This window comes from Chiloscyllium punctatum, chromosome 4 (genome assembly GCF_047496795.1).
Source record: "Chiloscyllium punctatum isolate Juve2018m chromosome 4, sChiPun1.3, whole genome shotgun sequence".
Classification (NCBI taxonomy): Eukaryota; Metazoa; Chordata; class Chondrichthyes; order Orectolobiformes; family Hemiscylliidae; genus Chiloscyllium; species Chiloscyllium punctatum.
In genome coordinates, this window is record NC_092742.1 from 7,904,264 (window position 1) to 7,929,233 (window position 24,970).

The 24,970-nt window shown below is 45.3% G+C and overlaps 1 protein-coding gene across 2 annotated transcripts in view; it reads left to right on the plus strand.

Annotated features, from left to right (window-relative positions):
• Positions 1–24,970, plus strand: part of jag2b (jagged canonical Notch ligand 2b) — a 231,095-nt gene that overhangs the window by 149,081 nt on the left and 57,044 nt on the right. For both annotated transcript variants that reach the window (XM_072568028.1, XM_072568029.1), the window contains exons 6-9: positions 5,968–6,098; positions 16,412–16,531; positions 19,403–19,516; positions 24,184–24,297. In XM_072568028.1, coding sequence (XP_072424129.1) covers positions 5,968–6,098; positions 16,412–16,531; positions 19,403–19,516; positions 24,184–24,297 — 479 coding nt within the window. The remainder of the gene's footprint in view (positions 1–5,967; positions 6,099–16,411; positions 16,532–19,402; positions 19,517–24,183; positions 24,298–24,970) is intronic.

The window sequence follows — 24,970 nt, forward strand, 5'->3', positions numbered from 1 at the left end:
CAGGAGGCTGGAAAAACACAGCAAGCCAGGCAGCATCAAGAGGGGGAGAAGGCAACGTTTCAGGTGTAACCCTTCTTCAGGACTGGGAGTGGATGTAAAGGGAGCTGCAGATAAAGGGGGTGGGAGTGGGGGTGAGGGAGGGTTTTGGGTAGGGAGACGGGTGGAATGGTGAGGCGGGGATAGGAACACAAGTAGAGGGTACAGCATAGTTGCTCGATGAGAGGAATGAATTGGCCTCCTCCATTGCCACGGCGTTCACCACCCGTTTTAATTCCACTTCCCCCTCCTTTTCCGACAAGACCGTCCTCTGCCTCCTCCATTGCCACAGCGAATCAGACTGCAGATTGGAGGAACAGCTCATCTTCCGCCCGGGCAGCCTACAGCCTGGAGGATTCAACTCTCCAATTTCAAATAACCTCCTTTCCCATCCCCCGACTCCCTTCCCAGCCCCTCCCTTCCATTCCTCTGACCGACTCTTCATTCCAGCTGCCAACCGGATTCATTCCTCCCATCAGCCAACCAGTTCGTACCCTCTACCTGTATTCACATATTCCCCACCCATTACCCTTCTCCCCCCCCCCCCTCCTTTATCTGCAGCTCCCCCTTACACCCACCCCCAGTCCTGAAGAAGAGTTACACTTGAAACATTAACTTCTGCACCTCCTGATGCTTCCAGGTTTGCTGTGTACTTCCAGCCTTCTGCTTGTCTTCCTTGGATTCCAGCATCTGTGTTTTTTTGGTCTCAAACCAGGTAAGGATGGCAGTTTCCTTCCCTAAAGGACATTAGTGAACAATGGTCATCATTAGATTCTTGATTCCAGATTTTTACAGAACTCACATTCCACCAGGATTTGAACTTGGGTCTCTAGGTTAACAGAGTTGAAAAATGTGGTGCTGGAAAAACACAGCAGGCCAGGCAGTATCCGAGGAGCAGGAGAATCGACGTTTCGGGCATAAGCCCTTCTTCAGGAATGAGGCTGGTGTGCCAAGCGGGCTGAGATAAAAGGTAGGGGGGAGGGAATTTGGGGGAGGGGCGCTGGGAATACAATAGGTGGAAGGAGGTGAGGGTGAGGGTGATAGGCTGGAGAGGGGGTGGGGGCGGAAAGGTCGGGAAGAAGATTTGCAGGTTAGGAAGGCGGTGCTGAATCTGGGGGTTAGGACTGAGATAAGGTGGGGGGAAGGGAAATGAGGAAGCTGGAGAAATCTACATCCATCCCCTGTGGCTGGAGGGTTCCTAGGCGGAAGATGAGGCGCTCTTCCTCCAGGTGTCGTGTGGCCAGGGTCTGGCGATGGAGGAGGCCAAGGACCTCCATGTCCTTGGTGGAGTGGGAGGGGGAGTTGAAGTGTTGAGCCACGGGGTGGTTGGGTTGGTTGGTCCGGGTGTCCCAGAGGTGTTCCTTGAAACGTTCCACAAGTAGGCGGCCTGTCTCCCCAATATAGAGGAGGCCACATCGGGTGCAGCGGATGCAGTAAATGATGTGGGTGGAGGTGCAGGTGAATTTGCAACAGATATAGAAGGATCCCTTGGGGCCTTGGAGGGAGGTGAGGGGGGAGGTGTGGGCGCAAGTTTTGCACTTATTGCGGTTGCAGGGGAAGGTGCCTGCAGTGGAGGTTGGGTTGGTGGGGGGTGTGGACCTGACAAGGGAGTCACGGAGGGAGTGGTCTTTCCGGAACACTGATAGGGGAGGGGAGGGAAATATATCCCTGGTGGTGGGGTCTGTTTGGAGATGGCGGAAATGACGACGGATGATACGATGTATCTGGAGGTTGGTGGGGTGGTAGGTGAAGACAGTGGGGTCCTGTCCTGGTGGTGATTGGAGGGGCGGGGTTCAAGGGTGGAGGAGATGCGGTGGAGAGCATCGTCGATCACGGCGGAGGGGAAATTGCGGTCTTTGAAGAAGGAGTCCATTTGAGTTGTTCGGTAGTGGAATTGGTCCTCCACCTCCTGCACCTCTGCCCTTGAACCCCGCCAGAACTCCAGACAGACCCCACCACCAGGGATATATTTCCCTCCCCTTCCCTATCAGCATTCAGGAGAGACCACTCCCTCCGCGACTCCCACGTCAAGTCCACACCCCCCACCAAGCCAACCTCCACTCCCGGCACTTCCCCTGCAACCGCAAGAAATGCAAAACTTGTGCCCACGCCTCCCCCCTCACCTTCCTCCAAGGCCCCAATGGATCCTTCTATATCCATCATAAATTCACCTGCACCTCCACACACATCATTTACTGTATCCGCTGCACCTGATGTGGTTTCCTCTATATTGGGGAGACAGGCCGCCTACTTGCGGAATGTTTCAGGGAACACCTCTGGGGCACCCGCACCAACCAACCCAACCACCCTGTGGCTGAACACTTTAACTCCCCCTCCCACTCCGCCAATGACATGCAGGTCCTTGGCCTCCTCCATCGTCAGACCCTGGCCACACGACGCCTGGAGGAAGAGCGCCTCATCTTCTGCCTCGGAACCCTCCAACCACAAGGGATGAATGTAGATTTCTCCAGCTTCCTCATTTCCCCTCCTCCCCCCACCTTATCTCAGTCCCAACCCTCTGACTCAGCACCGCCCTCTTGACCTGCAATCTTCTTCCCGACCTCTCCAACCCCACCCCTCTCCGGCCTATCACACTCACCTCCTTCCACCTATTCCCAGCGCCCCTCCCCCAAATTCCCTCCCCCCCTGCCTTTTATCTCAGCCCGCTTGGCACACCAGCCTCATTCCTGAAGAAGGGCTTATGCCCGAAACGTCGATTCTCCTGCTTCTCGGATGCTGCCTGACCTGCTGTGTTTTTCCAGCGCCACATTTTTCAACTCTGGTGCTCCAGCATCTGCAGTCCTCACCTTCTCTCTAGGTTAACAGTCCAGCCATTAATACCATGTAGCAATGACCTCTCCTTAGATAATGGAGCTTGAACTCAATAAAATCATGGAGTTCTGAAAGCTATTGAGCCAAGGCTGTTAGATATGAGAGGGAGCTGGATGTTGCTAAAGGGGTCAACAGGAATGGAGGGAAACTGGGAGTAGAATACTGAAATTACGTGATCAACCATGATCATATTCAATGATTTTGAAGGGTCAAATGGCATCCTCCTGCACCTGTTTTCTATGTTCCTAAAAATCTTGGAACTAAGAATCTAATGAAACCATTGTTGTTTGTCAGAAAGATCCAACAAGTTCATGAATGCCCTTTTAGAGAATGGACTTATCATCCTTACCTGGTCTGGTCTACACTAGACCCACAGTAATATGCTTGGCTCCTAACTGCCCTCGGGCAATGAGGAATGGGCATAAATGGTGGTCAGTGATACCCACTTCCCTCTGAATGAACTAAAAAAAGTGGGCAGCAGCCTGTCCCTTTCTACTCAATCAGAACCCTTCTTAAATTCAGGTAAACCTCCCCTTAACCATCTCAGCTGTAAGGAGTACAACCTTGTGTCTTTTAGCAAGCTGAAATGATTTGCTGTGATCTGCTCTATGTGTAGGAGACTGCTGCTGCAGTGTGGCAAATGTTTCATATGTGTTTGATCAAATTTGGCTCCGTTTTCAAGTGAACTTAAGATGGAGAGATGAGCTTTGTTGTGCCTCAACACTTGCCATGGAATGTTTATAACCATTCTTCCCCCTCCCTCCTGCCCCACCCCGCCCCACCCCGCCCCACCCCGCCCCACCCCGCCCCACCCCGCCCCACCCCGCCCCACCCCGCCCCACCCCAGCCAATCTAATCCCTCACCATTTCTATTAAAATGAAAGATAGGTTTCTGCTTTCTGCTGTTGATTTGCAGTGGGCTGACTGTGTAAGAATCGAGGGAACAGCGCTATAACCAAGTAACAAATGCAGCAGCCTGCAAGCTGGCCAATTGTTTGCTTCAGCACAGTATTTCAGAGAAGGAGGAATTAATTAATTTGCTGTAAAAGCTTCTTGGATGACCTGAGGTTGTTAAAGATGGCTGTGTCTCTCCTTCTATTTCACATTGATCTTCATCCAGGAGTATCCACTCACTCACTTGACAGGAGATGTGTGTGTCAATGATGAGGCCAGTACCTGGATGCCACCTCTAACTATCATGACAAGTTGGCGTTGGTGGGCACCAGCTGGAATTGCTGCAGTCTGCCTGCCTGGTGAATGTGCTGAGTCATCGTTTTGGATTAGATTCCCTACAGTGTGGAAACAGGCCCTTCGGCCCAACAAGTCCACACTGACCCTCTGAAGCCCAACCCACCCGGACCCATTCCCCCACATTTGCCCCTTGACCTAACACTACGGGCAATTTAGCATGGCCAATTCACCTAATTTTTGGACTGCGGGAGGAAACCAGAGCACCCGGAGGAAACCCACGCAGACACGGGGAGAATGTGCAAACTCCACACAGTCAGTCGCCTGAGGCTGGAATCGAACCCGTGTCTCTGGCGCTGTGAGGTAGCAGTGCTAACCACTGTGCCACCATGCCAGGAATACTGCAGTGTCTAGGCTGCTGTATTTCAGGCAGGGCAGTAACCTGGAGCCCCATCCATCTACCCTTCCATTGTCCTCCAGCTCCCACCCTTCAATCCAGCACAGATGGAATGGCCAATCACTAAACAAACAGTGACTCGGCTTTCTCGCCGTGCCAGACCCGTGCTGTCGGACACTTGAGTATATAGCTAAGATTTGGCCATATTGATGTGGGAGCTCAAAGCCTCCGATTAAAACTGGATCAGGACAGCTGGCCGAGTTCTGTCAGGATTGTTATGACACACTTCTGGAGCAAGTGGGTCTTGACCTCAGGCCTTACGGCCCAGAGGTAGGGACGTTATCACTGTGCTACATGAGCCTCTGAGTTATTAGTCTAGTGTTTGACAATGATGTCACTTTAAAAAGGTTATTTTGTCCTTGGCTGTTTGCAAGAGAGGTCATAAAGGCCGAGGTGCTGAAGAGTCTGGGAAGTGGCTCAGTTAACAATGGAATGGGAGTGGCAGTTCTCCCAGTTCACATTTTTTCCAGTTTGTTTTTTTTAGCTGTTGGCAGTCGCAAGGTGCAGGAGTCCAGGAGAGTTGCAAACTTCAGTAAAGAACTCCTCTGACCTTCTCCTGAAATCTTTCTCTCCTACCTGCAAGAATCGGTGTTTGAATTTCTCTTTTTGCCAAGGGGTGCGTTTAAGACGTGTTACTCTATTGAAGCAATTAATTAGTAATAGTTGCTGTATTACATCAGTTAGGTTTTCCAACAGTTCAGCTATCCTAAATTCTGTTTTCTTTTGTTTGTGCTTTAACTATAGCATTTAAATAAATTCTGTTTTGCTGAAAGCCAAGTGGTTTGACCAGCTGCATGACACTTGGAATATCCACTTCATATCTCCCTTTAGAATAAGAAAAAGCTAAGGTCTAGGCTACCTTTGTAAAATATTTTGAGGGCGTTCTGGCCTGACACCACCATTTGCCCACACTGTATTAATTTTCACTGAATTCCAATTCCCAAACTGCTTCTGATGGAATCTGAACAGATCATTTGAACTTTCCAAAGACTTCTCCCAGAGAACCATGTGAGCTTTTAACAAAGGGGCATCATACTGTCCAACCAAACCGTTAACGAAACAGAGCGGTCAGCAGGACGGGCAGCATCTGCACAGTTAGAAAGCCGAGTCACTGTTTGTTTAGTGATTGGCCATTCCATCTGTGCTGGATTGAAGGGTGGGAGCTGAAGGACAATGGAAGGGTAGATGGATGGGGCTCCAGGTTACTGTCCTGCCTGAAATACAGCCGCCTAGACACTGCAGTATTCCTTCAGTACTACACTGGGAAAGTCGGTCTGCTATAGCACTTGACTCAAGGGCCATAACACTCTCGAGGGAGAGTGTTACTGAGTCATAGTTGGTACTCGCTGTCAGTTTGTAATGTAATGTAATGTAGTAGTTTGGAGCTGCATTTGTGTCTTGTCTTCTCTCTGTATGGGAAGCAGTTTATCTTATTTCATATTTTGTCTTTTCAGCTGTCTGTACGGGTGGCAAGGGCAGTTCTGTGACGAGTGTATCCCGTACCCAGGATGTGTCCATGGGACGTGTGTCGAGCCATGGCAGTGTAACTGTGAAACCAACTGGGGAGGGCTGCTGTGTAACAAAGGTATGTGTGCACCAAGCAGCTTTACCTGGCCTGAGCTGTACACACTCAGGATGGAGAGGAGGAGGAGGAGGAGGAGGAAGATATTTAAGTCAGCGTTTACTTGCTGAACATGTCAGCTTTTCACCCCTTCATGTGTTTGCATACACTCTTGTACAATATTGGTGTATGCTTTTAAGTTGACATCTGTTGAACACAGGTATATTAAAAATCATTCCAGGACACTACAGTGGTTGTAAATATTACCTAGGATTAATAAATATGAGCAGGCTATATAACATAGGAGCAGAAGAGGCCCATTCATCCCACCATGCAATGTAATCATGGCTGATTTGATAATCCTCAACTCCACTGCCCCCTAACTCTTGATTCTCTTACTGATTAAAAAGCTGTCTCTCTCAGCCCTGAATGTACTGAATGACTCATTCTCAATAACTCTCTGTGGTAAAGGACTACACAGATTCACTCCCCTCAGGCGACTGACTGTGTGGAGTTTGCACATTCTCCCCGCGTCTGCGTGGGTTTCCTCCGGGTGCTCCGGTTTCCTCCCACAGTCCAAAGATGTGCAGATTAGGTGAATTGGCCATGCTAAATTGCATGTAGTGTTAGGTGAAGGGGTAAATGTAGGGGAATGGGTCTGGGTGGGTTGCTCTTCGGAGGGTCGGTGTGGACTTGTTGGGCCGAAGGGCCTGTTTCCACACTAAGTAATCTAATTTAATCTAATCAGAAAAGAAATTCCTTCTCATTCTCAGCCCTAACTGGGCAACCCCTTACTCTGAGATGATGCCTTCTAGTCGTAGACCCTCCCACAAGAGGAAATTAATTTTCGCATCTCTCCTGTCAGGTCCCCCAAGAATGTGTATGTTTCAATGAGGTTGTCTCTCATTCCTCTAAACTCCAATGAGTACAGGCTCGGTCTACTCAACCTGTCTTCATAAGACAGTCCCTCCATATCTGGTTATCAGCTTCCCTGCACTGCCCCCAATACCAGTGTATCTTTCCTTACATAGATGGCCCAGAACTCTTCACAGTATTCCAGCTGATGTCTGACCAGTGCCTTGAACAGTTTTAGCAAGACCTCTCCTCTCTATTTTGTTATACTCCATTCCCTTAGAAATAAAGGTCAGTGTTCCATTTGCTTTCCTATTACCTGTTAAATCACACATGAGGACTCCCAAATCCTTCCATGAGTAGCTTTCTGCACTTAAATAAAATTGTTCATAAATTCAACAGGGAACCATAGAGAAACTTCTTTACTGTGTCGAATAGATGGGCTCATTACCACGTGAATCCTCCAGTTGAACTTTTAAAGGGAAGCTAGATGAACCGATTATGGAAGATAGCAAAATATTGTGAAAGTTGGAAATAGTGGGGGAAAGAACTGCTCAGGGGTTCAACTCTGTGTGGAGTTTACACATTCTCCCCATGTCTGTGTGGGTTTCCTTCGGGTGTTCTGGTTCCTCCCACAGTACAAAGATGTGCAGATTAGGCTGGATTGGTCATGCTAAATTGTCCCTTAGTTTCCAGGGATGTGCAGGCTAGATGGACTAGCCATGGGAAGTGCAGGGTTACAGGGATTTTGGGTGAGGTCGTGGGATGCTCTTCAGAGGGTGTGGACTCAATGGGCCGAATGGCGTGCGTCCATACTGTAGGGATTCTATGACTCAGTTCTATGATTCTATAATTCTTTATATATAGAACTATAAAATAATTATAGTTCTATAATTATTTCTGCATTGTAAATGTAATGTAATATTTATTTAATAATTATGTGCCTGGGATAAATTTACATATTAGGACCTGTATCCTTTCGGGAACTTGAATTAACCAAGGTGTTGAATTCTCAGACAGCTACCTAGCGCCACTGATAATTCTAAAGACCAGCATGTGCTCATCAGAATCTTGCTGAAGTTCCTGTAACCTGACATTATTGTAGATGCAAATGTAACTTAATGAATAGAATCTATAATCTTGAAGTTAGGCACAGCAAAAGTTTCACTCACCCATTTATTAGTACGTCTTGTTGAAATTCCAGTCCTGGTCTTTATCCTGTCTTTGAGAAGATTAGCCACTTGAGTTACACATATATGATTTTGCAGGTCAATGTAAAATGTTTTTTGCTAACGGTCTTGTGGCTTTGAATGCGCAGCGGTCGGGATAATTTGTAACCTCACTTCCTCTGTTCCTGGCTCCATATCCTGTGTGAGTGATTGGATACCATGATATCATAATTCTTCCAGGAAATGTGGTTCCAAATGGGCTTCATGTTTTAGAAAATTTTTTTCTCCCACAAATTACTTATAATCTGGAGAACTCAGTGTGCCCTGTAGCATTCTTTGGGGCACACACAATCTTTTGGGACCTTTGTTTGTTTCATGTGTCCCATATTGTAAGAGTTACCTGCAGCTATTACCTGTTTCTGAAAGAATCGTGTGTAGGTATATATGCTGTCACCAATTCCTCTTTTTAGTGCTAGTTCAGGGACTGACATGTATGCTTGAAGTCTTAGAAGGACAGGTTTGTTCTTAAGTAACAAAAAGGTATATTGGATTGTAGCAAGTCAGTAGATTATAGAACATAAGGAGAGAACTACCTTGCCTTGCCAGAATGCATGACTCTCCCCTAGAGATACCAAGTTAACCCAAACTGCATGGTTGATAACAGTCGAAGTAAGACTAACAGACCAGAACAACTACATCAGTAAACTCACTAGAACTGGCAATCTCTTTCTCCAAGACAGTCATACAAAGCTTCAAACTTTTAGGCCAGCTGTCTTATACAAATCACCTGCCAAACTCTGACTTCCCTGTTTAATCCATGACACAAAGTAGGTATCACTTACCACTGTCCTTTCTCTTTCCAAGTCTCTGGTTTGATCACTTCACACCAACTTGGATACATAGAAGACCTTCTGCTTGAGGATAAATGTTGAACATCTTTTGCTGTGAATTGTTGTGAATGTTGCATGGATCACCATGTCCAGAGGATTTTAAAAAATTTCTTCTGAATGTGTGATAAAAGAAGATTGTTGAGGTGCGAGAAGTTGTCTTCTCTTTTCAACCTTATTGCCAAGCAGATCTGGCTTTCCATTTCCCAGCCTGTCACATTGTCTTTTTGGTTGATGAGTCACCCTTGTTTTTGGTGCATTTTCGAACTGGAAATTATCTGCTGGGTGGAGGATAGTAAAGAGTTCTTCCAACCATGTGAGGTAAATGATGTTTCCTTTGCTGGGAGTATTAAAACATTCTCAAACTCTTATGTAGGTGATTTGTTTTCCCTTCATTCATGGTATGGGAGTGTCACTGGCTGGGCCAGTATTTATTGTCCATCCCTAATTATCCAGAGGGAAGTTTGGTATCAGCCACACTGCTGTGAGTCTGGAGTCACAGACCAGGTAAAGATGGCAGTTTCCTTCCCTGAAGAACATTAGTGAACCAGGTGGGTTTTTCCAACAATCGACATGGATTTGTGGTCATCATTAGACTCTTAATTCCAGATTTACTGAATTCAAACTCTACCATCTGTCATGTCAGGATTCCAATCCGTGTCCCCAGAATATTACTAGAGGCTTTGGATTAATTCCTGGTGAAGGGCTTATGCTTGAAACGTCAACTTTCCTGCTCCTTGGATGCTGCCTGACCTGCTGTGCTCTTCCAGCACCACACTTTTCAGCTCTGGATTGATAGTCTAGTGATAACACCGCTAGGCCATCACCTTCCCTTTTCAATTGGTGTGTGTTTCTGCTTCAGTGCACATTCTCTTGAGACCTGGAAAATTGTTATCTAGCTGAGATAAGATTGGTAATAGATGTTTTGTATAATGAGGGAGGCAATGATTGCTGGACTGTTAATCCAGAGACCCAGGTAGTGCTCTGGGGACCTAGGATCGAGTCCTGCCGGGATAGTTGGTGAAATTTTAATTCAATAAAAATCCGGAATTAAGAGTCCAATGATGACTGTGAATCAATTTCTGATTGTTGGGAAAAAAAGCCATCTGGTTCACTAATGTTCTTCAGGGAAGGAAATAGCCATCCACCCTTACCTGCCCCTGGGCAATTAGGGATGGGCAATAAATGCAGCCCTGACCAGTGACAAACTTGTCCTCTGAAAGAGGGAAAAAAAACGTGTGGATTACTTTGCAGTTGCTTTTGGATAAGTTCTGGTCCTTCTACATCCTTTTGAAATTGGCCCACTTTTTCTACAAAAAAAGACATTCTTGTGACTTTTTACATTCATAAGATACTGGTTGAGCCATTATTTCTTATCCATTCCTAAATGTGAGCTGCCTTTTTGAACTTGAGGTCTTGAGGTGTAGTTGTGGAGGAAAGAGTTCCAGGTTTTTGACCGGATGATTTTGAAGGAACGGTGGGATAAATCCAAGTAAGGGTGGTGTTTGGCTTGGGACGTACAAGTGTCAGTGCACGTGTGGGTTTGCTGTCCTTGCCTTTCTAGGTGCTAAAGTTTGCAGGTTTGTAAGATACTGCTGAAGGAGCTTTACTGAGTCACTTGCTGAGTGCATCTTGTAGATAGTGCACACAGCTGCCTCTGTACGTTGGAGGTGAAGGAAGTGAATGTTGACAGTGTTACTCTGGATCTCATTCAAGCGGCTGCTTTGTCCTGGATGGTGTCAAGCTTCTTGAGTGTTGTTGGAGCTGCACCCATCCAGGGCAAGTGAGAACATTCCAGCACACTCCTGACTTGTGCCTTGTAGATGGTGGACAGAGCTGAAAATGTGTTGCTGGAAAAGCGCAGCAGGTCAGACTGCATCCAAGGAGCAGGAGAATCGACGTTTCGGGCATAAGCCCTACCTGAAGAAGGGCTTATGCCCGAAACGTCGATTCTCCTGTTCCTTGGATGCTGCCTGACCTGCTGCGCTTTTCCAGCAACACATTTTCAGCTCTGATCTCCAGCATCTGCAGTCCTCACTTTCTCCTCGAAGATGGTGGACAGACTTTGGGAAGTCAGGAGGTGAGTTACTCACCATAGTATTCCTGACCTCTGACCTGCTCTTGTAGCCAATATTTATATTGTTTGTCCATTTCGGTTATTCATCAGTTATAATCCTGAGACTGCTGACGATGGGGAATTCAGTTACTGGAATGCCAAGGGAAGATGGTTAGATTCTCTCAGATGACCATTGACTGGCAGTTACGTGGAGTGAATGTTCGTTGCCATTTGTCAGCCCAAACCTGGATGTTGCTTCAGTATTTGGGGAGTTGCGAATAGTGCTGAGCGTTGTGCTGTGATGTGCGAACAACCCCACTTCTGACTTTATGATGGAGGGAAGGTCACAGAGCTATATTAGAGTGATGTATTGCTTTTGTTTGTGTGGTATTGCTCCATCTTGGAAGTGGCCCCTAGCATCAATAGATTTGAAGACTCTGTGCGTTGGTTTGTCGTGTGACTGATTGGAGTGTTTGTACCTTATGAGGTTGATAGGTTTGATGGTCTTCTGGAGTAAATTTGTCCTTCTGTTCCCCAGATTCTTCTGTGGTTTTTCCGAATCGCAGCTTCTAATACAATCTGGATAGCCTTTTCCAGTGTGAGATCTTCCTTCGCTTGTTAAAGATCTGAAAGAGATGAATCAGAAAGTCCATCGACCATTCTGTCTCTGATTAGTTCTGGTCGAAATGCGCCATGTTTTTCAAGATTCAGACCATGTATAAAGATCATTTGATGACATTGTTGGCAGGTTTTCCTGGAAACTGTACTCTTGTATTGAATCTTACTCTTTCCATAATACAATTGCTTCTTAAAGTAAAATACTTGTGAAATGCATTATGATGGCATCAAAGGTCTTAGTATCGCCTTGTAACTGTTTCTCTCTGACTAATAGTGGTCTCACAGAATGAAGCAGAATATTAACTTGTTCTGCATGTAATTTGCTGCAGAAACCTTCCGCAAGCCTGGAGCTCATAAATTGTTTCTTCCATGCTGACTAACTCCACCTGAAGTATCTGTATCGTGAATATGCATGACCATATAATAGCTTGCTCCAGTTCTTGTTTACATTGCTTCCTTTAAATTCTGAAAGCTTTTTTTAAAAAAAATACTGTTGTCCTGCTCTATCTTCAGCTTTTCTCGAAGCTTGAATTGTGGCTTTGATTCAGTTTGTCACAGAATTTCTAGCATAAGAATTATTTTTAAATTGTAGATTAATGTTAATTACTGCTAAAGGAGAATGCATTTTTAAAAAATAAACTGTTAAATTGTAATGCGTTGTTGCTTTAATAAAGGTTTAAAGCTCCTCTCTTCAATTCTCTGAAATTTTTCTGTATTTTAAGATCTTTAAATTTTGAAGGTATTCTTTTGGTGAACTTTGAAAGTTTATTTTTTAATGGTTTGAAGACTTAAAAACTGTTTGAAGCTGTCATTTCCTTATCAATTTAAAATGTTGGTTTGAAGAAGTGAAATGGAGGATGGTTCTATGTTACTCTGCCTGGTGGGGTTTTCCCTGTCCTTATTAACATAGTGGCCGATCCACACGGTTTCTACCTCTTCCCCATCCGATTTCTGCCTTCTTTAACCTGAAGAAAGACATTGTAGAGTTGTTGTACCTTCCAAATTCTTTTGGATCTCCAATAAAAATTTAATATTACTCTTAATAAGAGCTTTCTGTCTTTGAGTTTTAGGTACTAATAAAACTTGATTGATGATTTACCTTAGCTCATAAAGGTTTAACTTGGTTTGGAATCACGCTTTGCAGCTTATAATAATTTTAAATGGTAGAAACTATTTGTTTAATAAATGTATGATGGATTTAAGGCTTCTTTCAATTTCCCAGCCCAGAGATTTTCTGTAGATGTAAGTATTTTCACTGTTCCTCGACGAGACTGAAATTATTTCTGGATTCCAATATCAACCGCTTTTTTTTCCTCTCAGATCTCACTCTATCCTTCTAACTTTAGTGAGACTCCTGGTCTTCACAAGCTTTTAAAGAATACTGTTTTTCTCTGTTTCTAGCTGTTCGAAGATGCTGAAAGACTGAAGGAGAAGATAGACTTGCTGATGCTAACAGCTTTATCTGCTCTGAGTTGTTGGCTGCTGCAGTTGTTGAGTCTGACTTGACCTATACTCCTCTTTAACCTTTACTGGATTCTTAACAAGGCAGCCATCTTATTAAAATGTGTTTGCTTTTCCCTTCCCTTTGGATGGCTGTGTATCTTTGTACTCTAAACTGTGACACGGTGTTGTCTCAATTGAAGAAATCCATCATCAGTGTCCATCATTACCGTCTTGTAAAGTGGCCAAATGGAATGTGTACCACTGTCAATGTGTAGTTAGAGATGCCCATAGTTGGCACCTGACTCTGAAAATATCTTTGTAGGGTAGGAATGCTGCAATCAATTTTTTTCTTGGCAGTACAAGTCTTGAGACTTAACGATGGTGACCAGGCAGAAGAGCTAGTTCCTGGGTAACAAGCAAGGTTATTTAAATAGAAGTTAGTTAAATAGAAGTTAAGACCTTGTAGTGAATGAAACCATTGAGGAGCAGGTAAGCATGCTGGCATGGATAGAGGTTGAGGAAGCTGATGTGCTGCAAATTTTGACAAACATTAAGATTGAAAAGTCGCCAGGTCCAGACCAAATTTGTCCTCGGCTGCTTTGGGAAGCGAGAAATGTGATTGCTTCGACGCTTGTGAAGATCTTCACATCCTCACTCTCCACCGGAGTCGTACCTGAGGACTGGAGGGAGGCAAATGTAATTCTTCTCTTCAAGGAAGGAAATAGGGAAATCCCCGGCAATTACAGACCAGTCAGTCTCACGTCTGTCGGCTGCAAGGTGTTAGAAAGGATTCTGAGTGATAGGATTTATGACCATCTGGAAGAGCATGGATTGATTAAATGAAGGCAGCACGGCTTTGTGAGAGGCAGGTCATGCCTCACAAATCTTATCGAGTTCTTTGAGGATTTTACTAGGCAAATTGATGAGGATTGAGCAGTGGATGTGGTGTATATGGACTTCAGCAAGGCATTTGATAAGGTTCCCCATGGTAGGCTCATTTAGAAGGTCAGGAAGAAATTTAGCTGTCTGGATACAGAATTGGCTGGTCGACAGAAGACAGCGAGTGGTAATGGAAGGAAAGTATTCTGCCTGGAAGTCCGTGGTGAGTGGTGTTCCAGTTGGCTCTGTTCTTGGGCCTCTACTCTCTGTAATTTTTATTAATTACTTGGATGAGACAATTGAAGGATGGGTTAGCAAGTTTACAGATGACACAAAGGTTGGAGGTGTCATTGACAGTATAGAGGCCTGTTGTAGGCTGCAGCGGGACATTGACAGGATGCAGGGATGGACTGAGAGGTGGCAGATGGACTTCAACCTGGATAAATGCAAAGTGATGCATTTTGGAAGGTCAAACTTGACAGTTGTGTACAGGATTAAGGATAGGATTCTTGGCAGTGTGGAGGAACAGAGGGATCTTGGTGTGCAGGTACATAGATCCCTTAAAATGGCCACCCAAGTGGACAGGGTTGTTAAGAAAGCATATAGTGTTTTGGCTTTCATTAACAGGGGTATTGAGTTTAAGAGTCGTGAGATCTTGTAGCTCTATAAAACTTTGGTTACACCGCACTTGGAATACTGTGTCCAGTTCTGGTCACCCTATTATAGGAAAGATGTGGATGCTTTGGAGAGGGTTCAGAGGAGGTTTACCAGGATGCTGCCTGGAATGGAGGGCTTATCTTACGAAGAGAGGTTGACTGAGTTCGGACTTTTTTCATTGGAATAAAGAAGGAAGAGAGGGGACCTAATTGAGGTGTACAAGATAATGAGAGGCATAGATAGAGTTGATAGCCAGAGACTTTTTCCCAGGGCAGAAATTGTTAACAGGAGGGGTCATAGTTTTAAGCTGTTTGGCGGAAAGTATAGAGGGGATGTCAGACGGGTTCTTTACACAGAGAGTTGTGAGATCATGGAATGTGTTGCCAGCAGCAGTTGTGGAGGCAGGGTCACTGGGGACATCTAAGAGACTGCTGGGCATGCATATGGTCACAGAAATTTGAGGGTTGGTACATTAGGTTTACCTTACATGAGGATCAATGGTCGGCACAACATCGTGGGCTGAAGGGCCTGTTCTGTGCTGTACTGTTCTATGTTCTAAGATATAGCAGAGTAAGGAGAGAGTGATACAACATTCAGATAGGTTAGCCTGATATCTCTTTGGACATACTCGCATCTTCTAAAATAAAATCAAGAACGGTGTGAACTAGCAATTTAAAACAAAAGCAGAAATTGCTGGTGAAATTTAGTGGGTCAGATAGCATCTGTGGTGTGAAAGCAGAGTTAACATTTCAGGACCATTGACCCTTCTTCCGAATTGATTTGTAGGAAGAAGTGGTACATGTTGCTGAAGATGGAGTGGTGCTGGTGGTCAAGGATGGTAAAAGGATGAAAAGAATGGGTGGAGACAGAGTTCCAGACGGAGAGAAAGACAGAGAGACAAAGATATAGCTAATGATAAACCAGGGAGCCCACTATCAGCTTCCTATCTTTCTCTCCCTCTGGAACTCTGTCTTCACCTATTGTTTTAGTCCTTTTACCACCTCCAGTCACCCTGTCTTCAATAATATATACCACCTTTCCTAGCTATGATCAGTTCTGAAGAAGGGTGACTGGACCTGAAACATTATCTCTGTTCTCTCTCCACAGATGTTGCCAGACCTGCTGAGTTTCTCCAACACTTTCAGTTTTTGCCTCATGTTTTCTAAGTTGCATGGTTATTGACTGTAAAGGCAACACTAACAGAGAGAATGATTACATCCATTCACTAAAGCTGACTGTGTCCTCCCTAACTCGGTGAGATGGACTGTACGAACCTTTAGAGTTTACCCTGACAGGCCAGATATCTTATACAGCAACCATATGCTATTTTTATCCAGCTGTTTGGATTTGACAACGTTTAACTGCCTGGGTAGTCTGCGCCAGGTACTTCCCATTACTCTACATTAATGGCATCTTTCTCTGTGTGTTCGACTCCAACTCCATGCCTCCTACCTACATGTGTGGTTATCTGTTTGTACTTGATAAGCTACTGGTTATGCAAGACCTAGTGAGGTGATGTTCCAGTCTATAAGCTGTAATAGTAACTCCCAGCCTTTTAACAGTGGGATTTAGTTGGTCAAACAACAGGTTAACAGCAAAGCTGTGTAACATCTCTGTTTCTGGCTGGTCAGTGATTGATGATCCCAGATACCTCTGGCTAAATGACAAGCTCTCATTTGTTCACAGTTCTGGTTGGGCATCTGGTATTTCAAAATGTGCATGTGGTTTTGTGTCCCACCCTTTAACTTAAAACCATTTTGTTTTTAATTCCTGAAGACTTGAATTACTGTGGGACACACCATCCATGTATCAATGGAGGAACTTGTATGAACACAGAACCTGACGAATACCAGTGTGTTTGTCCTGAAGGGTATTCTGGCAAGACCTGTCATAACGGTAAGTGTGCAGTGTACCATAGCTGCAGAGCCACCTCTACTCCCACGTACAGCGGGAGTGTCATTTTCCAAGGGGTGCAGTTCTGTTGGCTCCTGTGCCCTGCAGCTGTCCTTTTGTGTGTGATCAGATAGTGTGATATTAGAAGATTAATCAACAGCTCCTTTTTGGGGGAGTGTGGCGCACAAGAAAGAAATACTTTGCAGGCAAGCCTGATCCTGTCGCCGGGTACACTTTATTCAGTAAAGGCAGTGTGAACAGGATGTCTGCCTAAACTTGTTTTTCTCCTATCCTGTTCCCCCACCCCAATCAGAGGGTGCACCCCACAAAACAGTGAAGTTTTTACACTGCATCCTTTCACACAGCGTGGGTGTTGATTGGCCCTGGGCCGAGGTGGTGAACCGCTGCAGTCCATATGCAGTCGGCAGACCCATATTGCCATCATGGAGGAAATTCTGGGATTTAGGCGCCGCGACAGTTAAAGAAGGGCAAATTTCATTCCAGGTCAGGACGGTCAGTGGCTTGCAGGGGAACTTGTCAAGTGGTGATCTTCCCATGTATCTGCTGCCCTTGTCCTTTGTGTTAGGTGAGGTTGGGAGGTTGGAAAATGCAGTGATAGGCAAACAAACAAAAACAAAGCACTTTATAGCCAAACATTGTAAAATGCCCACATCCCCTCTCATGGGTATTACAAAGCCACTTTTGACAGAGTCATAGAGATGTACAGCATGCAAACAGACCCCTCAGTCCAACCCGTCCATGCCGACCAGACACCCAACCCAATCTAGTCCCACCTGCCAGTACCCGGCCCATATCCCTCCAAACCCTTCCTATTCATATACCCATCCAAATGCCTCTTAAATGTTGCAATTGTACCAGCCTCCACCACATCCTCTGGCAGCTCATTCCATACACGTTCCACCCTCTGAGAAAAAGTTGCCCCTTGGGTCTCTCTTATATCTTTCCCCTCTCACCTTAAACCTATGCCCTCTAGTCTAGACTCCCCGATCCCAGGGAAAAGACTTTGGCTATTTACCCTATCCATGCCCCTCATGATTTTATAAACCTCTGTAAGGTCACTCCTCAGCCTCCGACGCTCCAGGCAAATTCTCCAACCCTGGCAACATCCTTGTAAATCTTTTCTGAACCCTTTCAAGTTTCACAACATCTTTCCGATAGGAAGGAGACCAGAATTGCATGCAATTCCAACAGTGGCCCGCTGTGAGGGATATGATTCAAAGCTTGGTCAGAGAGAGGCTTAAAGGAACTGTGTAAAAGAGGAGTTTAGGCATGGAATTCCAAGGGTTTTAGAGCCAAAACAAATAAAGACCACAGAGTGGAGCAGTTTCCATTTGGGATGCTGAAGGGAATGGAATTGGAGGAGCTCAGAAACATAGAGTGATAGATGCAAGGTTTGTGCCATTCAGCCCTTGAGTGTCACTGCTCTTTCCCATCGACTCCAGAGATCTTGAATCGTTGGAGGGCTGGGGAAGGTGAGAGAACGAATAGGCAGTTCATCCATTGAACCAATTCGGAAGATACACACGAATTGAGGCTTTTTGCTGGCAAGACCAAGGATGAAAGTTTGAAGAAATGTTTTCAAATTGTGTTAGTCAAATGCTTTAGCATGAATGGCACTTGGGATAGTACTTGTGACATTTAAAGGAGAATTGGTTAAATATTTGCAAAGGGAAATCTAGAACCATGAAGATGAGGAACTTTTCTTTGAGATAATGTTGGCACATTGAGCCAGAGAACTCCACCTATATCGTTGCCATGTTAAATATGCAGATGTATTGCTATCTCTGGACTTTGGTTTTAGACCCATGCTTTCAGTATTGTGACATCGTGTGATGTCATAGAGTCAGAGTCCTACAGCACAGAGACAGGCCCTTTGGCCCAAACTGGTCCATGCTGACCAAAATGTCCGCCCACACTAACCCCGTTTCCCTACACTTGGCCAATATCCTTCTAGTCCTTTCCTATCCATGTACTTGTCCAAATGCCTTTTAAATGTTGTTAGTGTACCGCCACAACCATTTCTGCTGGCAGCTCATTCCATATGCGTACCACCCTCTGTGTAAAAGAGTTGCCCCTCAGGTTCCCTTTTGTTCTTTCCCCTCTAACCTTAAACTGGTGCTCTCTTGCCCTCAATTCCCCAACCCTGGGAAAAGACTGAGTGCATTCACCCTATCCATGTCTCTCATGATCTTATTCATCTCTATAAGGTCTTCCCTCAGCCTCCTACACTCTTTTAAAAGAAAAGGTGCTAGCTTGTCCAACCTCTCCCTATAACTCAGACCATTGAGTCCAGGCAACATCCTTGTAAATTTTTTCTGCACTATTTCCAGTTTAATAACATCCTTCTTATAACAAGGTGACCAAAACTGAACACAATACTCCAAGTGCGGCCTCACCAATGAGCTGTACAACTGCAATATAACTTCCCAACCTGAATACTCAGTGCCCTGACTGATGAAGGTCAGTGTGCCAATTGCCTTCTTCACTGTCCTATCTACCTGTGACTCCACTTTCAGAGACCCGTGAACCTGAACTCCAAGGTCTCTCTGTTCCATTACACTCCTTAAGGCCCTGCCATTCACCACGAAACCCCTACCTTGATTTGACTTTCCAAAACGCAAGTGCTCACAGTCATCTATATTAAACTCCATTTCTTGGCCCACTTTCCCAGCTGATCAAGGTCCTGCTGCCTTATTTTAAATCCTAAACATTCTTTCCTGAGAAGGCAGCATCAATCACCATGAGTTAAATTGACCTCTGTCAGTCCTGGGTTTGACTAGGTTTGTGGGGGTTCTTTCTCCATGTTTGAGTCTAGCTCTGCCTGTCTGACCTTTCATTGTATTTCTTTCCCAGCTGAGCATGCTTGTGTGTCCAACCCGTGTGTGAACGGAGGGACCTGCTACGAGCTCCCATCTGGGTTTGAGTGCCGTTGTGCTTCGGGTTGGAATGGAACAACCTGTGAGCTTGGTAGGTCACTATTCACTTGTATTTAAAGAATGACATTGAAATCGGAAAACTTGTTAAAGTGTTGTTCCGAAGCTTCATGAAGCAAAATACGACACCAACTCGCATAAAGATGTTAGATCCAAAAGCTTAGTCATAAAGGTGTCATCAAAGATGGAAACAGATCATTCGTCCCAACGTCTTAAAAACGTTGGAATACTGCGTGCAGTTCTGCTCTCCTTCCTATCGGAAAGATGTTGTGAAACTTGGAAGGGGCTCAGAAAAGATTTCCAAGGATGTTGCCAGGGTTGGAGGATTTGGGTTATAGGGAGAGGCTGAACAGGCTGCGGCTGTTTTCCCTGGAGCATCGGAGGCTGAGGGGTGACCTTATAGAGGTTTGTAAAATCATGAGGGGCCTGGATAGGATAAATAGACAAGGTCTTTTCCCTGGGGTGGGGGAGTCCAGAACTAGAGGACATTGGTTTAGGGTGAGAGGGGAAAGATAAAGAAGAGACCCAAGGGGCAACATTTTCACACAGAGGATGGTACGTGTATGGGATGAGCTGCCAGAGGAAGTGGGGGAGGCTGGTACAATTGCAACATTTAAGAGGCATTTGGATGGGTATATGAATAGGAAGGGTTTGGAGGGATATGGGCTGGGTGCTGGCTGGTGGGACTAGATTGGGTTGGGATATCTGGTCAGCATGGACAGGTTGGACCGAAGGGTCTGTTTCCATGCTGTACATCTCTATGACTCTAAAAACCTTAAAGGTTCTAAGGAGCATCTTAAAAGAACACACAGAGGTGAAGAAGAGGTTTAAGGATGTAATTCCAGAGTTTGGAGCTATGACTTCTGAAGGTATGGGTGCCACTAGTTGAACAATTAAATTGCAGGGACATTCAAAGCGACAAATAACTGGAGTCCATGGACGGTGAAGAAGGTTATCACAACGGGACCTTGATCAGATGGGCCAATGGGCTGAGAGGTGGCGGATGGAGTTTAATTTAGATAAGGTGTTACATTTTGGTAAAGCAAACCAGGGCAGGACTTATACACTTAACAGGACGGTCCTGGGGATAATGGCTGAACAAAGAGACATAGGGATGCAGGTGCATTGCTTTGTCAAAGTGGACTCACAGGTAGGCAAGATGGTGAAGAAGGTGTTTGGTATGCTTGTCATTATTGTCAGTACATTAAGTATCGGAGGTGGAATGTCACTGTTGCAGCTATACAGGACATTGGTTAGGCCACTTTTTGAATACTGCTTTCAGTGATGGTCTCCCTGCTATAGGGAAGATTTTGGGAAACATGGAAGGATTCAGAAAAGATTTAAAAGTATATTGCCAGGTTTGGAGTGTTTGAGCTATAGGGAGAGGCTGAATAGGCTGGGGCTGTTTTCCCTGGAGCATCGGAGGCTGGAGGGTGACCTGATAGAGGTTTATAAAATCATGAAAGACATGGATAAAATGAATAGTCAAGGGCTTTTTCACAAGGTAAGGGAATCCAAAACTAGAGGGCATATGTTTAAAGAGAGAGGGGAAAGATTTAAAAGAGATCTGAAGGACAACATTTTTCACAAAGGGTGGTGCATGTGTGAACAGGCTGCCAGAGGAAGTGTTGGAAGCTGGGACAATTACAACATTTAAAAGGCATCTGGATGGGTACATGACTAGGAATAGATTAGATTAGATTAGATTACATTACAGTGTGGAAACAGGCCCTTCGGCCCAACATGTCCACACTGACCCGCTGAAGCGCAACTCACCCATGCCCCTACATTTACCCCTTACCTAACACTACGGGCAATTTAGCATGGCCAATTCACCTGACCTGCACATCTTTGGACTGTGGGAGGAAACCGGAGCAAACCCACGCAGACACGGGGAGAACGTGCAAACTCCACACAGTCAATCGCCTGAGGCGGGAATTGAACCCGGGTCTCTGGCGCTGTGAGGCAGCAGTGCTAACCACTGTGCCACCGTGCTGCCCCCAAGAAATGCTGGCAAATGTCAGTTTAGGATATCTGGTCAACATGGACGAGTTGGACTGAAGGGTCTATTTCCATGCTGTACACTTCTTTGACTCTATGGTAATTATTTGGAAGTCAGAACATTCAAAATGTGCAACTGGACCAGCATTAATCTCCCATTTTCCACGATATACATTTTCCCTGTTTCACTGCAGTTAGATTTACATCTATTCACCATTTGTCATCCACTTACTGTTCATAGAAAGTGAAAAAGATCTTTATTCTGTACTTGTTCCTGCTGGAGAGAATCTCCCCCATCGGAATCCTTGGCTAAAACTTTGGTTTGTGAAAGGACTTTGAGGACCACAGCCCAGAGGAGGTCATTCTGAGAGAGATTTATTCCTATTGGAGAGTGTCAATGACTCCACTTGGGGAGTCTGGAGAAGAACTGACTGCAACCCCTGATGTAACGTGACCAACAGGTCCCCACCTCCAGTACACGTGAAGCGGATAGCACCAGTAGAGGAGACAAAATGGACCTTAGCAAGGGTCGCTAACTCTTGTTGATGTTCACAGGGCAACAACTGGGAATTGTAGCCTGGCAGCTGCACTGGATGTTGGGGAGTACCCCTGAGGGAGCGTGGTTGAGTTTGGATTTGCCCATTTTCTATGTGTCGCTTCCTTGGGCTGAACACAGACTTGACGGGCAGTTCAGCACAAACCAGGCAAATAGAGACCAGGTTTAGAATGGAGGTCAGGGTAAAAGGTTCATGTGCAAATTGATGCCAGGATATTATACATTTTATTTTATTGTACAAGTTTAAGCAGATCTTTGAGAGTTTTGCCTCACTGACTGTTACTATGATTTAAGCATGGTATCCTTGGGGAAGTTCTGAAGCAGGGTCACTGGACCTGAAACGTTAGCTTAGCTTTCTATCCTCAGACGCTGCCAGCCTGCTGAGTTTCTCCAGCTATTTCTGTTTTTGTATCTTTAGGGTGGCCTGAGGTGAACAGTTTCTGTGCACAGTTCAGCTCCTGTACACCATGCTTCCTTCAATCAAATGCCAGTATTTGTGACCTGTGCATCTACCTTCCAGAGCTGTGCTCACTCCCCAGTACCATGAATGCATGCAGATTCAGATTAATGGCAGATGGAGAGAGCACTGGGCAGTAGGGAGAGAGGAAAAGAGACCAGAACATTTGTATTGACCATCTTGTTTGGCAATGGGAATCAATTTGTTGTGGTCAAATCCTTACTGTTGCATCCATTTGGAATTGTGGACTTTGGAGAGCTCTGTTTTGGCCTGTACAGTGGGAAGTTTCAAAGCATTGTGCTGCATCACATGGTGATTGAGCTTGGAGTGATTTCAGTGATGGCTTGGTGCACCGTGTCCAGTGGGGCGTACCTACTGTTTTCATTTGAGAAGAAGAATCTCACAGCCTACCCCCCCAAATGACTTTTAGACATTGTTAATGCAACATTCAAACAGAACCAAATGAAATGGGGCAAATCACTTTGGAAAGCCAGCAGCTTTTGTGCTCTCCCCTTCTACCGTTTAAGAACCTGTGCATTACAAAGCCACCACCTTCAGAGGAGCAAAGGGAAAATACATCATTGCCTGCACTAAACCATGTCGTACTAACATGGAAGTATATCACTGTGTCTCATTATCAATGCATCAAAATCCCACCACTCCCTCTCTAACATCAGCGGGGATACTCCACCGATACCCTGCAGTGTAATAAGGTGACGCACCACCACCACTATAAGGGCAATTAGGGACAGGTAATAAACATTGCCAAACCACTGACACACATCCTCTGAGTCTTCTTGAAAAAAATATCTTTTCCAGCTCCTTATCAGATCTCTTAAATGTCGCAAAGCACTTTGCCGACAGTTCTAGAAATATCCGAATTAGGAGCCGGAGTAGGCCATTCGGCCCTTTGAGCCTGCAGCACCATTCGATATGATCATTGCTGAGCTTTAACTTCATGTCGTCTTCCTGCTTCCTCTCCATACCCCTCGATGGTTTTAAAATCTAAAACATTATTTGTTGCTGTCCTGAATATATTAATGACTTGGGCTGCGTAGCCTTCTGTGGAAACACTAGCCAAGGATTATTCGTACAGTGTCATTCTCCCTACACTATAGTCGGCCCTGGTGGTCGCTTGTCAATACAGAGGGCTGAGAATTAAGGGCACCCCTGGGAGCCAACTTTCACACCGCAGGATCCCAAAGCTGGGGATGAGATTTGTTTCTGGTGGTGATGGCTGAAGGAGGGATGTTGGCTGAGACACTGATATTGAAGACTTGCTGCTTCCTCTTCAAGAACATCATGCAGTTCAGCATGGGGAGACCTCACTTTAACAATAATCAGTTTCACCATTCAGACCCAGCAGACAGATGCCTGCATACCCCTATTTCCACAGTCTACTGGCATTCTTGGGTGACTCCACGTAATACACAGCAGGTATTAAGAGGCCAGTTAGCTGGCTCTTACATTCAGGACTGCGGATGTGTCATTTTCATTTTCACTCTGCCAAAGTCCTCACTTCTGTTCAGTTTGATGATGGGCTGCTGATGGAGTAGTGTAGAAGTCGAACATTTTCAAAGGTTTGATGTAAATTTTACCGGCTTGTAAAACCTAACTCTTTTCCAATAATTTTTATGCAGTAATTGTCATCATTGTTATTTTGGGACCTCTCTCTCTCTCTCTGCAGATATAAATGAATGTGTGTCCAGTCCTTGTGCACATGGTGGGACTTGTATTAATCATGTCAATGGATTTGAGTGCATCTGCCCTGAGCAATGGATCGGGAAAACTTGCCAGCTGGGTAAGGAATTCATATCGACTTCTGCTTGGAAATAGTCTCTCTGCAAAGGGTTCATGGCCACAGATAATATGCTTTAACAGATAGGTCAGCTAATGATTTTGGAAAACGGGCTTCAGAGGTTAAATGGCTTGCAGAGTCCATGATCTTGTTGCATGACGACGCTAACTCTTGGTGCACGTGGGGTTGGGTTCCTGGAGGCGTGGTGCTTAGCCTTGAATAGGATTGGCATTGCTTCAGTCTGGTGCCTTGTTTGATGGTGATGCTGAATTCCTTTCCTGAAGCCTTACTAACTTCTGTTTCCTGTTTTTTTAAATTGTGGTGATTGCTGTATAGGGAAACAAAATATATGATCTTCTGTGGTGGCCAGGAAAATGTATTAATATCATGAGCAGGCACCTGACCCTGTAATAAATTTGAAGTGTTTTCTTTGGGTGGGAACCTGGCTGATATCTCTGCAGGAGAAACCTTTGCTCCTACATGAGGCTCGTCTGGGACTAATCCCATCACTTGGTAATTTTTGTTGCGAAGTCTTTTCCGGGTTATTTTACATGAGGAAGCCATTCTCTGACTGCCCTTACACCTACCTCACCCCTCCCTCAGCATCTCTGAGTGGTTAGATTGCTGAAGGTTGCTGGTTCAGTGTTGAGGACGTTGCTGAAACGGTGCCATTTGG